This window comes from Saccopteryx bilineata, chromosome 10, assembly GCF_036850765.1.
Source record: "Saccopteryx bilineata isolate mSacBil1 chromosome 10, mSacBil1_pri_phased_curated, whole genome shotgun sequence".
Lineage (NCBI taxonomy): Eukaryota > Metazoa > Chordata > Mammalia > Chiroptera > Emballonuridae > Saccopteryx > Saccopteryx bilineata.
The window spans coordinates 46,582,790-46,598,948 of record NC_089499.1 but is presented as its reverse complement, the minus strand read 5'-3'; the positions used below and the strand labels follow the sequence as shown (position 1 = coordinate 46,598,948).

Here is a 16,159-nt window from a genome sequence, read left to right as displayed (position 1 = left end):
ACAACTTTTCTGTAAGCTTTAATATTTTCATTATGAAATGTTGGTGAAAAGTGGCACCAGACAACTGTGCTGATATATAATGCTGTGATTAGGGCAGACTTAACACCATGCAAAAAAAAAAAAAAAAAAAACCCACAAAAAATTAAAAACCCACATGATTATAGGGCTTTAAAAAAGACTCTTAGGCCCTGGCCGGGTGGCTCAGTGAACAGTGTTGTCCTGGTGTGCCGAGCTCACAGGTTCTATGCCCCAGGCAGGGCACATATGAGAAGCAACCAATAGTGTACAACTAAAATGGAACAACTAAGTGGAACAATGAGTTGATGCTTCTCTCTCTCTCTTTCTCTTTCTCTTTCTCTCTCTTTCTCCCTCCTGACTCTCCCTCTCTACCCCCTCCCCAAATCAATGGAAAAATTAAAAATATATATATATTTTAAAGAGACACCTAGGACATACAAGTTTTTGTAGTGTTTTGCAACAAATGGATATTTTATAAGTATATACAAAACTTCTAGCACTGTGTTGCCAAAGATAGGTACTTAATAAATTATAGTTCTTTCCAGAAACTTTGTGAAACTCAAAATCACCTACTTGCATGAAATCATAAAACCCCTGGTCATCAACATACATTTATTAAGCTCCAAGGGCAGAACCAACATAGTGAGGTGCCATGGATATTCAGAAGTCAAGACTGGGTTCCCCCAGCCTGACCAGGCAGTGGCTCAGCGGATAGAGTGTTGGCCTAGGATGCTGAGGACCCAAGTTAGAGGCCCTAAGGTTGCCGGCTTGTGGGCGGGATCACTAGCTTGAGTCTGGGGTTGCCAGCTTGAGCATGGGATCATAGACATGACCCCATGGTTGCTGGATTGAGCTCAAGGTCACTGGCTTGAGCAAGGGGTCACTCACTTGGCTGAAGCCCCCAGTTAAGGCACATGTGAGAAAGCAAGCAATGAGCAACTTAGAAGCCGCAACAAAGAATTGATGCTTCTCTTCTCTCTCTCTTCATGTCTGTCTGTCACTGTCTCTCTTTCTCTCTCTCTGTCTCTGTCTCTCTCTCATGCATAAGACAAACAAACAAACAAACAAACAAACAAACAAAAAGACTAGGTTCCCCCAATCAAGAGTACTGACTGAGGACATAAAACATCCTGATTGAAAAGTAAGAGTGCTGGACTGTATCTCTAGTCCTTCTTCACCCTCCAAGGGGGTCAATTCAGGAAAAAGGACTGTTTGTAGATACAATTTAAAGGAAGACAAAACCTTTTTTGTACACCATGGGGGAAAAGTACATAGGTAATGCATGTATATAGAATTTTATTTTATAAAATGAAAGATTCATAATAAGAATATTATTACAGCTCATAACATGTTATTATCTGTGTATACAAATCTCAGAGGAAGTAACTGCATAGAAGAAACTTTATCATCATCCATTAGCCCCTGAGCTGCTGCTCTGATTAAGGGGTCCCCAAGGGCTCTCTGAATTCTATTAATGTACTCTACCCTTTCTTAGTGGAAAAAGGACTTGGATTTAAATAACATTGAATCATACCACTTTTCAGTCCTTATGAATCCTCTGGATTATGCCCAGGAGAAAGTCTCAGTGTGGTGCCAGGATGTCTTTAACACCTCTCTCTGTTTAACAAAGGGACCAAGCCTCCAGCTCACAGCCCTGGCAAATAATAACTTTAAGCTAGAGTTTACCCGTTTAATTTTCTTTTGTATCTTATTTGTACAATTGCTTTCTATTTATGGCAACTGATACTGTTTTTCCACTTCCTAACAGTAACATAAAATTTCCTTTCTAAATATTTTTTGTGAAGTAAAAAAGATGGACTGTTTGAAAGATAAATAATAAGTTAAGTGAGAGTATAGGCAGTATAACAGAAATACAAAGATGGTACAGGAGAGGTGAACGGTTAGGAAATACAAATCTGCCTGACCTGTGGTGGCGCAGTGGATAAAGCGTCAACCTGGAAACACTGAGGTTACCGGTTCAAAACCCTGGCTTGCCTGGTCAAGGCACATATGGGAATTGATGCTTCCTGCTCCTCCCCCTTCTCTCTCTCTCTCTCTCTCTCTCCCCTCCTCTAAAATGAATAAATAAATAAGAAATAAAAAAATGTTTTTTAAAAAAAGAAATACAAATCTGCTCCATCTTTCCATCTTACAGGTGAACAAACTGTAGCCTAATCCTTTCCAAGATTCCACAGCAAGTCAGTGACTGAGTGGGCTTTGAACCCTTGTCTACTGATGTATACTGTCCTATCCTCTTTCAGGAGACTTTTTATTTATTTGGCTTCTGCCTTTGTTCCTCACACTCAAGCAAGGTCTGGGGCAGGACAAGTATCAGGAGGAGGAAGGAATTACCTCCACACCCTCCTGTTCTGTCCCACTCAAAGCACCCCTGGGCCCCTGTCTCAGATCAGCAGCACCCCTCCACTTGATTTTCAAAGCTCCCATTCAAGCACAACAGCAGTGGGGCCCCTGCCCCTGTGGCAATCCCTTGTGCCTCTCAACTTGATGTGTCTGAAACCGCCCTTGCCCAGACCTGTTCCAGCCCAGAGTGGGAATTCTTCTCCCCCTCTGCTTCCATCTGTTTCATGCAGGAAAACGGAAGAAAGCTCTGCTCACTGATTGATGTCCAAGAGGATGTGGTTCCTGCATGGGAGATTTATCCCAGTCAGTCTGGCCTTCGGTGAAATGGTACCAGAGTGGGGGACAGTTCTTGGAATTCAGTCTGCCAGTTAGGATCCTCAACCAAGGCCCCAGGCTGTAGCATCGGATGTGAAATATGCGGGGAAAGCACCCTGCACAGTGGCTTGCTCACAGTAAGCAGTCAAGACATAGTAGCATTAACATTTTCTTGGCTATTTTATTCCCTTACTGCTGTGTTAGTTTGGGTGAAAAAATCTTTTTGTCTATGTTTTGGACAAATTACAGATCAAGACAAGAGGCCCCTTGCCTATGGCCAAATAGCCTGTGCACTGTGCAACCCCAGAGGGCACCAGACGTAGACTAAAAGGTGCATGTGGCCCAGGTTGTAATGTGCTGCATGCCCGCCCAGACTCGGCATCCCACCGCACACTTCACTGCAAATTCCTGAAGGAGTTCATAAATCTGAGCCCTAAGCTCTCCATTAAATTGCTGAGAGACCCGTGGCAGTCCCTCTCCTTCTCTGTGCCTCAGTTTCCTCCTCTGTAACAGGACCAAATGTCATCTGAAGTTTCCCTCCAGTTATAAAATTCTGTGATTCTATAGAAGCAGATTTCAATTTCTGAAGGGCTGTCATACAAAAGATAAAATAGGCTCGCTCACCTGGCTTAAAAGGAAAGCGCCAGCCGAGTGGGGTAGGGATATTAGAGGGAGAAAGCTCTTGCCTCAGTCAGAAAGAAAAACTTAATCAGAGTACCCAGCAACAGAGAAGGCAGCTCTGGGAGGTGGTGAGTTCCCCGAGGCTTGAGGAATTCAAGTAGAGACTGGGTTAACAGAGAAACCTGTTAGAGGTGGGAGGTCAGTCCATGTGCCCTTTGTGATGCTTTCCAGCATGGAGATGTTACAGTTTTGAAGTTTGGTTATATTTGCATTAATGCTAGGAGGCATTCAGCTAGGGTCGGGTCTCATCAAACCCCACTTATACCCATTAATGCAATGATGCAGGCTTTGTCCCTCTCATCCTCTAAGAACTCTTACACATTCTCCAAACTAAACTGTTCCTCCAGCAGCGTTTGGTTTATCTCTGCTCCAGCAAACAAACCTTTTCATCCTCGAAAGAACTAATTAATAATTGCTTTGCCCAGGCTTGGGGAAGGATAGAGGCAGAGTGGGGAACCATGTAAAAAACTCAAGGGAATAAACCACACAAACACTTCTAGCATCTATACTCCAGCGACAGCGAATGCTAATTGCAAATCACTCTTATCTATCCATTACTGCAGGTCCCCTAGGAAGTCCTAGCAGCAACAGCTGTGCGGGTCTGGGCTAAGTTAGTGAACACAAGGGGAAAGAATCAGGATTTCCTTTAAAATCACAACCATTTTGGCTTTTCCTTAATTCAGATCAGGTACCCCCAAAGAGTGTTAACTGGTTGAGATTGAATTGCATCACCTTTAAATTGTATCCTCAATGTATGAGGAACAGCAAGATTTGGCAATCATCCACTTGAGATGATCAATAAGGGCATTCAGTCAGTCTTGGGAAGGTGGGGTCACAAAACCCCTGCTGCTGTCAAATAATTTCAGTGTTTCACTCTCACTCCTAAGGTGAATGACTCAAAAAAAATCAGCTTGGATGTACCTCTTAAAGACTTCTATTCAGAAACTTAGCTCAGGGCACCCTTGGCTTGTTAAACTATTTAAATAAATGATCTTTTCTAGTCCCTTTCAGTAGAGTGTATATACACAATAAAAAGGTATCAGTCTCAACTTAGGGTATTTTCCTGATGGTGAAAGATGTTTAGTTTGGCAAGATTCCAAGACCTTCACTCTTGGTGACTTTTCTAGAGAGGAGTAGCAAAGTCATGTACCTAGATGAAAAACATCCCCTAAATAGTGCAAATACACATGCTCATTTGTACTGAACTTAGCATTTTATGTAATACTTTCACATAGATTATCTATTTGATCTTCTCAAACACTGTGCTATGAGGTAGCATGAATCCCGTTTCACAGATGACATAACTGAGGCTCAGAGAGGCCACTAATATCGAGTCACACAGCTAGGAAGAAACAGAGTATGCAGCTGAAAACCAAGTTCTTTCTGTCTCCTATATCTAAGCTTGCCTCTCAGACAGTTAACATTTGCTAAACAACAAAGAAAACTAATTTCATGATACCTTTCTGCTTCCGGGTCTGCACTCTGCTGCTTGCTCTCGAAGGTGTTGAAGCTGCTCATGTCCACGTAGCCGTCATTTTCATTTGCTGTAGACAGGGCTCTGCTCTGATCTTCAAACAGCTTCGTAAACGTCCCGGCCCTTGCAGGCCTCCGGGGCGGAATCTGGATATTCTCGTAGTCCGAGTTCATGGCTGGAATGTTCTCATAGTCTGAAGTGTCGGCATTGGGGAATGAGATGGACCGGGGCTTGGTCAGGGGCAAAGGCAGAAAGGGGGGACGAGAGCGGTCTTCGAAGGACTCCACTCGGGACACTGTCCTGCTGAAGGGGACACCTTTCCTCTTGCCATCCCTGTAGAAGATGAGGGAGGAGGGGGATTCGGAAGCCCGGAGCTTGCCAGTCCGGGACTTTAGCTGAGGGGAGTTACTGAGGCTCCTGCGGTCAATTTCCAGAACTCGGGAAGGCCCGTGGTAGCTGGATTCTGAAGAGGATCTGGAAGAAGACACATTGACATCCACATGCACTTTGTTCTCGGTCTTCTTCTTAAACGTTAGTGCCAGGAACCTCTTAAAGGATGACTTCTTCTTCTTGCCATGCTTGTCTGGGGGCTCACTCTCGATCAGGAGGGAGGGAGAGCTCTTTGTGATGGGCTTCTTGGTGATGCAGGCCAGGTCAAAAGGCGGTGGGATGTCAACCACAGAAGATGGTGTTGAAGTGCCGCTGGATGGAAGGTGGTTCCTCTGGGAGAAACTCCCAGAGGAGCCAATTACACAGGGCAGAGAGAGGTTGTCATCTTTCCTTTTGATTCGATGGTCATCTAAGCCAGATACCTCTGGCTCACGGTACACAGAGACAGGGATCTCTCGGCCTTCCACAGAGAATGAACGAGGGTATAGAGTGAAGGCTCTGGGCTTTGCTGGTAAGGCCCTGGTGGCTTCCAGTGGCTTCCCCTCCAATGACATAACCATCTTTCTTGCCTCCTTTGTGGCACCCCCAATGCCCATGGATGACATCAAGACAGCTTCTGCTCCAGTTTCTTCTGGAACCGTTTCTGGGACATAGCCAGCCACCTTCCCAGAGTGGGGCCTGGCCCTTGAGATGATGTTCTTCCTGTCAATGGGGACCAGGCCGCTCTCAGCATCAGAGTTCACTTCTTCTTTCAAGTCATAACCACTCAGGGTGTCTGAGGCAGCCTGTGACTCAGGCTTTTCTCCCTCTCCAGGGTCAGTCCCGTACACCAAGTTGGCTCCCATCTCATAGGGGTTGGTGAGCGCATCATCTGTGGCATCTTCATCCTTTGGCAAGACCACCACCTCAGGGACAGAGAGGCCCTCCTCAGTACCATCCTGCAGGGAGCCATGCTGGGCACACAAAGTTCCGGCCACGGCATCCTGGTCTACACAGTCCCCCGACTTTGCTTCCTGCTCTGACTCTAAGCCTTTCGCTGACTCAGAAAAAGAAGAGTAGCTTTCACTACAGAAAGAAGTGCTCTCTGTAGGGAAGAACTCATAAGGACTTTCTGAGAGTGGAGTCATGAAGTTGTCCATACAGTCATTTTCAAAAGGAATGATCTGGCAGCTCTCCTCAGCAGGTTCATCCCGCATGGAGTCTTCACCTTCTTGGGCATCCTCTCCTGCCTCTTGGGTGACTGCTGCCGTTTCAAACCGGTCAGTTTTCTCATCTTGGTCAAGTGGGTCATCCTGGTGGCCACTGCCTGTGGCATCTTCACACTCTTCCTCAGCGATGTCTGTGTCTATCTCTGCCTCCTGGATGCCCATGGCCGATCCCTCATTCTCCAGGGGTTCCTCATTGGCATTTTCAGCACTTCCCTCAGCGGGCCTGTCAGAATCCGCATACTCATCTGGCGTGCCTGGTTCTGCATTGGCACAGCCTTCCTCACCATCCTCCTCTGCCTCCCTGGGTGTCCCAGGGGGCCCAGGCTCCTCGCAAGGTGCTTCTGGACCCTCCAAATCAACCTGAGTCAGAATGATATCACTCTGAAAGACTGCCTCTCCATCCCGAGGGCTCCCGTCCTCCAGGTTGTATGTGCTGTGCTCTTCTACCAGCTTCTCTTCCTCCTCACGTGTGAGCTTCTGCTCCTCTGCCCCCGGGCCTTGGGCACAGTCCTCAGCCCCCACGTTCTCAAGAATGGGGGCTATACCTTCTTCAACCTCTCCACTCAGTGCCACTTCAGCTGGTGCTACCACTTCCTCAGCAGCTCCTGTCCCCGCCTCCTCACCTCCCTGCTGCTGTTCCTCTTCCCCAGTGGCATCTGGAGACACCATGACTGCATTCTCCACAGAGTCTCCATCCCTGGGTTCATGTTCATCCTCTCTCTGCAGAGCGCCAGGGACCACGATGTAATCCTCACTGGCCTCAGCCTCGGAGCACTCCAGGGTGGACTGCTGCTCTTCATAAAGCCCCCTATCTACGCAGAGTAGCTTGCCATTGCTGCATTTGTTCAAGCTGTTAATCATGTACACACTGGCCCTCCACTCATTGGGGGTATCCAGTCTGGGCTTAGGGGCGATGGGAGGTTTTGGCCCCCTTGACATGGAGTTGGGACTGTGAAGACTCTCAGGCCTGGGTGACGAAGGGTATTTGGGTGCCAACAGTGGTGTGAGGGGACTGGCAGTCTTTGGCTTGGGAGCAACTGGTGGTTTTGGTGAATCTAAAGGATGAAAATAGAGAAAATGAGACAAAGAGTTACAGTTACCTTAATTTCCACTCCTACTTATCATTTTTGGGAGAACATTGAAGATGGTTTCTCAACCCATGTGATCCCAATCTACTATGTTTTATTTTAGGTTTATGCCTCCACCATAATCTTTAAACTCTCTTGACCTTCTACTAAAGATTCATTCTGTAAACAAAGTAACTAGACCTTTCTTATATATACAGTCCAGCTAACAAAATCCAACCAAATAACATCTTGTACTCCTCCAATAAAGGTGCGCAGATCATTATACTCATTCATTCAACAACTATTTATTAAACACTTTCTATGTGCCAGGTACCTAGTAGACAATGTTGAACTTGACAGTCACCATCCCTGCTGTACTCATAGAGCTTACATTCATTCTACAGTTAATTCATTAGCTACCTACATCTATTCACATAGCACTGTAGACAGTGGGGTCTTCTATGGTCAAGAAGAACACCTCTGCTGATTACTCACAGTTGAGTTAGGGAGACAAGACTAACAGAACAATTGGAGGACAGAGCTGTACATCCTTAGAATATAAGTGAACATCCATTATCTCATTCCCTCAAGAATGCCACACCAAAGGCTTGTGAGAGTGCTGTATGATTCTTCTGAGGGAATTCTACATGGTGTAGATTGGTGTCCAGCTAAGTGCCCCACATCCAAATTTGATGGCATCCAAATTTCATGGGAGAAATGATGTGGTATTTTACAACATGGATGTTTGAAAATGTCTTTCCCCTTGTGCATGTTGAGGAGCTATTAACCACGGCAGAATAAAAGATGTGGTACAAACTGTACATGCAACAAAGTCGAGAAACAAGAGTTGCCATGGCTAGGGAAGACACCTTGGAAAAAGAAATTTCAGCTAAATTTTGAAGGATGGAAGGGACCTGCACAAGTATAGGATCAAGGTCATCGTCGCCCAGTTCCAGGTTTAGCATCTCCCCTATCACATGCCAATCCTCCATGCCTCCTGCCTGTACCTCTGAGCCTCTGGGCATACTTTGGTCAGAGTAAGGAAAGTAGATTTCTAGGAATGCAACTTCATCCTGACAGTTCATTTCAAAAGCACTGCCTGCTTACCCACTGCTCATCGATTAGGATGTATAAATCTCTCTTCAGCCCAGTCTCACCTCCCAGTTCCATCCTCCCCTAAGTCCTGGGTTTGACACAGAGCAGTTTCAGAAAACCAGCTGACTTGTGACAGAAAGAAGATGGAACAGAGGCCTGGAGGTCTGTCAGCAAACTCATCTCCTCTGCATGCATTTACCTCTCAGGTGAACCCCTGAAGCATCTACTCCCAGTTGAATCTAATCCAGGGATGTCCAGCAGAAATACAATGTAAGCCACATTTATATTTACATATGTAAGTTTTAACTTTCTCATAGCCACATTAAAAAGTAAAAAAGAAACAGGTAAAATCAATTTTAACAATACAGTTTTTTGAACTCAATATACCCAAAGTATTATTTTGAATATATTCATGTACCAGTAATCAGTGAATCATGTTTGGATCAACATGTAATCAATATACAAAATTTATTAATGAGATACTTGACATTCTTTTTTGAAATAAGTGTATATTACACACGCAGCATGTCACAATTCAGACTAGCCACATTTCAAGTGCCCAGTAGCCATCTGCGGCTGGTGGCCATGGTACTGGTTAGCTCTGCTCTGACTTGAAACATCTCCACAGGACTGTCCCATTGGCACCTCAATTTCAAAATGTCTGAAGCCATTAAATTCAGGTGAGGCTCCAAAGGAAAGGAAAACAAAGCCTGCAGTAGTAATAACACAGGCTTACAAAGCCCGTGCACTCTGTTCCTAAAAGGGTTTTATTTCAGAGCCTCTTCACTTGTACTTTGTACATGTATCTAATGAACGTGGTTGTCTGATTTCCCAATGCAAAGCTAATTAGAAGGGGTAGGGAGAGGAAGCTAGAGCAGGAACCATGCTAGCTATAAAATATGGTAGCTGAGAGCAGGAGAGGGAGAAGAGGCACAGCTGCCAAAGTGCCTACTGCTGTTCCCACAGCATCAACCTCCTAACCTATACCTACATTCATCTGCATCAGTGCCCAGGCCTTCTGCTGACATTCAGATAATAACCCAGTCTGTAAGATGTAATATATGACTTCCTAACTCCTTGTTTTCATAAGCAATCAAGTATATACTTATTTAGAAAAATATCCGTCCAGATTGGAGGTGTGGGGGGTGGGGTGGGGGGAGACAATACTGGAGCTTAAACAGCCAAGCTCAATGTGGAGTAACAGAGTGAGCCTTTGGAGTCTGGTTGATCTGGGTTCAAAACCTGCCTTTGCCACTTATAAGCTATGAAACTGAGCCTCAATCCCCTCATCTGTAGAATGGGTACAACAGTAGCACCTACTCTCAAAGGGTTGTTGTGAAGATGAAAAGATACATACTAAAAGTGCTTAGTAGGAGGCCTTCACATAGGCGTACTCAATAAACAGTAGCTATTATTGTTTTAATAAAGTCAGTCTTTCCCTGTATAAGTTTTTTCTATACTGATATTCAGTATTATGTAATATTAGCTTCACGCTCTCAACATCAGATGTCAGGAGTTGGTATGAAATTACTCTTCGGGGGTGGGGACTCTCATTTCTCATCCTTAACAGGTGGTATTTCACATGAGCACCATGAGACCTGACAGAGGAACAGAAAAGCTATGAAAAACGACCATCACCGTGGCTGCATCACCCCCACCCCCACTCCATCCTTCATCCAATCAAGTTATTGATCTGTGGGCACCTTCTCCTCTGGAAAGGTTACAGTGGGCGTCTGAGGCGTGATCCTGCAAGAAAATGCCTTCTCCACAGACCCCCTAGGAATGACAAGTATGCAGTGTCCATGTCCTGCTTCCAACTCAGAGATCAAAGGATGCCAGAACCAGAAAGGCCTTTTCTGACCCCTCACTGAAAGATGAGGAAACAGGTACAGAGAAGGCAGGTGACTGGCATGGAGTTACTCAGCAAATTTGGAGCAGGGCCCAGACAGAGTGTGGGTTTCCTGCTGCAGGCACTGAACCTCTGCCTTGAGCCTTTTGCCACTGAGCATTTCCTTTACAGGGGAGACTCAGGGCTCCCAGCTTCTAGTGAGGCAAAGAAGAGACAAATGCAGGGAAATTGAAGCCAAAGAGAGCTAGCCAGGTAAGAAATTTACTAAGGCTGAGTCCAGAGCTCAGAAATACTGACCACAAAGTAGATGACTTTCATTTGCTCCCATAAAATTTCCTTTAATCCAATGCCACCAAATAGATAATTATTGAGCACCTACTATGTGCCAGGCACTCATCTAGAATCTCTGGATACATCAATAAACAAAACAAAGAGCCTGCCTCTCATGAACCTTATCTTCTAGTGGTGAGATATAAGCAGATAAAAAGGTTAAGTATCTTATATATTGTAGCTTAGATGATCATAAAGTCTGCGAAAAAAGATTAGAGATTGAGGGTTTTGGCAATTTTAAGTAGAGTGACCAGGATTGGCCTCATTGAGAAGAAATTATATCAAAGACCTGAAAGAGGTGAGGGAAGCCAGGACTCACCTGTTCAAGGAGGCCAGAGTGGCTGGAGGGGAATGAGCAAGAGAGGAGAAGCAGCAGGAGATGAGGTCAGAGGGGTTATGGGGAGGGTGTAGATTACAAAGGGCCTTGAGAGGAAGGAGGACATGCTCATTCTGGCTAATGTGTTGAAATAAATAGAAGTGGTGAGGATGGATGCAGGGAGGCCTGTGAGGAGGTCAGATTCCAAAGAGAAATGTAGAGATGGTGGGATGTGCTGACTATCTGGATATGCGGTGTAAGAGGAAACAGGCCAAGGACCACACCAAGGTTTTGAGTTGGAGCAATTTGAAAAGTGAGGTTGCTACCAACTGAGCTGGAAAAGCCTGCATGTTCTATGGAGGAAAACTAGAATTTCAGTTTGCACATGTTAGATCCAAGTTATCTTTCACACACAGTGGTAGAGATATCTTGTGGGCCCTTGGGAATTCCAGTCTGGGTTCTGGGAAAGGTCTGGCTGGAGGTATCCATCACAGAGATGGAAGTCAAGGATGTCCTGGTGAGATCACCAAGCGAAGGAGTGTGGACTGAGAAAAGATCAGCACCAAGGAGGGAGAGAAGAGCCAGCAAGGGGACTGAGGAGGGAGTAAAGAAAGTGAATGGGCTGTGAAGGCTCCCAGCTCTGCTCCCTCCTTGCCACCCCCACAAAGAGGAACCAGATAGAGCCCCTGCCCTTGGTACAAAGCTATCTGTCTCAAACCCACTCTGCCTGGAGAAGGCTCAGGGAAGAGGTAGCAGCAGGATGTACGCTGAAGGACATGGAGGATTTCACAACTGAAAAAGAGGTCAAGTATTCCCGGTAGAGGAAACAAGTGTGAAGAGGCCCAGAGGCAGTTAGATGCAAAGCCCTTTGGGAATATGGTAGTGAGTCCAGTTTCCCTGAGCTTGAGTATGGTGGAGGTAGAATTATAGGATAAATAAGAGCTGGGGTTGTCCTCTGGGTGAAACTTAACGTTCCGACTGCTCAGAACCCTTCATGGATGGAACTAGTGGACCTCGCTGTGTCCCGACTCCTTCTGGCTGCTGCATGAAGCTTCTCTCTCCCTATATCACAGTCTGGGAGTTACAACCTCCCCAGCCTGAGTTATAAATGCCCAGGACCTCCTGGTAATTTGCTCTGCTTGAGGATGATTTGAATACAAGTGCCCTTCAAGCCAAGATGCCAAGAGTTAACAGCGTGTGTGTGTGTGTGTGTGTGTGTGTGCGCGCGCGCGCGTAGGGAAACCACATGATGGGGTGAGAGATTTTTAACAGCTTCTGATGATAGAAATCATCCCCAGCCAACCCCTGGTACCAGTTTATGTTTTCTTTCTCTATTTTAATTAATATCTGTCACTCACACATTCATGCTTGCTGCTCCCTTGTCAGCTATGTAGAGGTTCAATTACAGAGGGGTACTGGAAGGAGCACTGCAGTGAGAGTCAAGAGCTCCAATCTCTACTCCTGGCTCTGACCTTAACTGGAGGTGTGACCTTGGGCAAGTCCCTTCTCCTCCCTGAGCCTCACTTCTCCATCTGTAGAATGAAAGAACTGCACCAGTCAGTAAGTGCCCTCTGCCCTGGCCTACTACAGCCTATTAAACCCATGGCTCTTCTTACAATGTCCCCTGACGTCCCTGTCTTCAGTCCCTGAGTCTGTTTCAACTGTAGTTCACTATATACTCCCCCTGGAACTCTCATAACCATATGTTCCAACAGTAATTATCTTCCAGTTTCACCTTTCAATTGCATCTTAATTTAACTTTCATTCCCGGTGCCTGCTGGAATGTCCAAGCCAAGCCTGACGATTTCTAATTAGGCTGTTGTTAAGCTAGTCCAGTGATCCACAAGAGGGCTTTTACTGGGAAGACAGCATGAGACAGACAGGTGGAAGAGCATGAGCCTCAGGCTCAGAGACCTGGACTTCAATCCCAGCTCTGCCACACATCAACTGTGTGATCCTGGGCATGTCGCTTTGCCTCTCTGACCCTCAGTTCCTTTCTTGGTAACATGGAAAAAATACCCCCTTTTTCCTCAAGGCTGTTGAGAAGCTCAAGGGATATAATAGGCATAAGATGACTAACAAAAGTCAACTGGCAAACATTTCCTGTGTACCTACTATGTGTTAACCACTGGATAAAAAAGCAGGCTCTAAAGATGGACAGTCTGTGTTTCAATCCTATCGTGGCTCCCATTAAGTCAGTGACCATTAAGTCCCTGCAGCTCAGTTTTCCCATTTATAAAATGGACATAGTAACAGTACTCACTTTGCCAAGTTAATGTGAAAACCAAACTGATACCGGTAAAACCCTTAAAGCAGTACCCAATTCATAGTAAGTACCCAATAAGTATTAAGTAGTATTTATTGGTCATTTATAATGTGACAGACACCACTCCAGCCAAGCAACTAACATACTTCATTTTATTGAATTATGAGAACTCAATGACCAAGATCTTATTATCCCCATTTTTCAGATGAAGAAGCTGAGGCACACAGAGGTTAAGTAAACTGTTCAAGGTCACATAACTAATTATTTGGTGGTTCTGAGATTCAGTCCCATGTAGTCTATGAACCCCTGTGCTACATGATCAGGAAATTCAGAGCATCACACACAGAAATTATGTGAAGTTTCTATCATTGCCACCACATAGAAAAAGAAACCAGGTTTATATTAGAAACAAATTACAGAATGGCTGAACCCAAGTGCAGCAAGCAACTGCTAAGATTTTACTGGGACCAAACCGGCCTCTGTTTATTCCAGCTCATTCCAACCCCCAGATTCTCAGAGAAAGGAGGGTCTGACGAACCCTCATGCAGGGAAACGTGGGAAAACTGGAACCACTCTCACCATTGTTTTAAAGAGAGTTTTATTAGGAGTGTAGGAAAAAGCTAGCCTGGCTCTGTCTATGCTGTGCCAGAATAGGCAGGAGGTGAACTTCTTCCCCCAAGGAGTGGCTGGTTGGGGCCCTGAGACCCAACCCAGCCTTTGCCAGTCCCACAAAGTGCCACCCCTGCTCCCACCCTCCCACCCCCCACCCCCCACCCCCCTGTGACTCACACTCTAACTGTGCAGGGGTCCACATGCTCAGCAACAACAGGACCTGACCACGGGGAGGTGACTACTACACTCCTAAGTCCCCAGCTGGCTCCTTTTTTCAGGTCAGTCCAGCCAATGTCTCCTATCTGCACCTCACACCTAAGACAATAGCTTTTTTCACTTAAAAGATTTTTAAAAGAAAAAAAACCCCAACACACATACACAGCAGTAGCAGCAGCAGCAGGATATGGTTCTAAGACAGCCAAAATGGTGGCTTCCTGTTTCTTTAGGGATGTCTGTTTTGGTGTATGGCTTCAGACAAGGGTGTTGGGTGGGGAGAGGGCTGCCTTTTGCTTAATTCTAAGAGATATAAAAAAAAAATGGACGACAATCCTCCTTGGCAGGTGGATGAAGAAATATAGCTGGGGCTGTTCCCATGCAAACTCCCTTCTTTGAGGGAACTTTCTGCCTTCCCTGTGGATGAAGTCAGGAATCCCAAGGACTAGATTCCAGGCACCGCCCATCTCCAAGTATCAATCGCTATATCTGTTAAATGGCATTTCTCTGGAGAGATCACTAATATTTACTGTCTAATGCATTCTGGATTGCACGGAATCCCTGAACTGGCGAGTCAGTTTCACAGGGCAGAGACGTGAGGGATGGGAGAGAACACCTGGAGTGCGGTTCAGCCTCGACGAGGAGTGTCCCCTAGACTTCGGTTCCCAAAGAGGGCCCGGGCCAGGGGCTGCTAGGGAAGGGGGCACTGCGGGGCGGGGGGGGGGGGGGTGATTTAGGGCTTTTTCGTCCTATCCAGAGAGTAAGCTCCAAGTCTCGGTGTCTGGAGAGTGAAAAGGGACCAGGCATTCTCTTAAGGGAGCACCACCGAGCGAGGAAGGACCAGGAATAGATGCCGGTGTGGGGGTGAGCATGGACGGATCCGGTGTACCAGGAGGGGTCCCCCAGGGGCCAGCGAGGGTCTGGCGGAGACCCGGAGGAGTGGGATGAGGGTGTAGGGGCGCCACCAAGTTGCCTTTGCGAAGGGGGCGTTTATCTCCGTTACCGAGGGGACCCTCACTCTGGGGGCCGCCGTGGGAGTGGGATGGAGGCGGACATGGCCAGCGTGCGGCCTCGCCGAGATTGAGGGGGCGTCCCTGAGGCTGGGCGACTCGGACAGGGGCCCCAGATGATTCTCAGCCTCCGTAAGGGGGCTCCAGACCCACCCATATCTCGAGCGAAGCCCAGCAGAGTAGGAAGGTCGGTGGATTCTCCGCCGTCGTTCTAGGATTCCGGTGGGCTTCAACTTGCAGCGCCTGGCCGGGGCCCCCTCGCGCGCAGCCCTCGGCGCCCGAGATCCCGCGGATCCTCCTACCTGCTCTGTTCATCTTCCAGCGCGGAGCCGGGGCCGCCCGTCGGTCCGTCCCTCAGTCAGAGCGCGAGTTCGCGCGGCGCCTCACTCCATAGCAGCCTCGCGGGTCCCGCACCCCGTGGTGCCCACCCCGCCCCCCGGCGCGCGCCTGACTCGCTGAGGGGCTCGGGGGCAGTGGGGGCGCGGGGCGCGAGCCACCGGGGCTGGGCGGGGCCGGGGGGGGGGTTGCGTCCGCAGGGCGCGCAAGGCGGCAGCCGGGACAGCGCGCGGCGTCGCGTTCACTAGTACTCAGCGCGGGGCGCTGGGAAAGTGGGGGCGCGGGGGACGAGCCTCCGGGGTTGGGCGGGGCCGCGCGGGTAGGGCTGGGAGGGGGCGCTAGCGCGCCGCGTGGGGGGGCGGTGGCCGGAGCAGCGCGCGGCGTCGCGTCCGCTCCCGGCTCCGCGCCGGGGGCGCTGCGCTCTGTCCAGGCGCCTTTCCCTGCGCTGCTGCCGCCGGCACGCCTCCGCCCCCTCCTAGACGTTTCCTCCCGCTCCCGAAGAGGAAGGCTTTTTTTTTTTCTTCCCTTTCTGCTGCTCTGTCAGGGATCGAAGGAGCCGAGGGGCGAGGCGTCCCCGTGCACATTTAAAGGGACCGTGGCTATGGGGACTCGGGGAGC

At 47.7% G+C, this 16,159-nt stretch overlaps 1 protein-coding gene across 1 annotated transcript in view; it reads right to left on the bottom strand.

Moving 5' to 3' along the window:
- Positions 1-15,736, bottom strand: part of FGD5 (FYVE, RhoGEF and PH domain containing 5) — a 137,037-nt gene extending 121,301 nt beyond the window's left edge. The window contains exons 1-2 of the mRNA XM_066245645.1: positions 15,508-15,736; positions 4,835-7,502 (exon numbers count right to left, since the gene is read on the bottom strand). Coding sequence (XP_066101742.1) covers positions 4,835-7,502; positions 15,508-15,520 — 2,681 coding nt within the window. The 5' untranslated portion in view covers positions 15,521-15,736. The remainder of the gene's footprint in view (positions 1-4,834; positions 7,503-15,507) is intronic.
- Between the last annotated feature and the right edge of the window lie 423 nt (positions 15,737-16,159).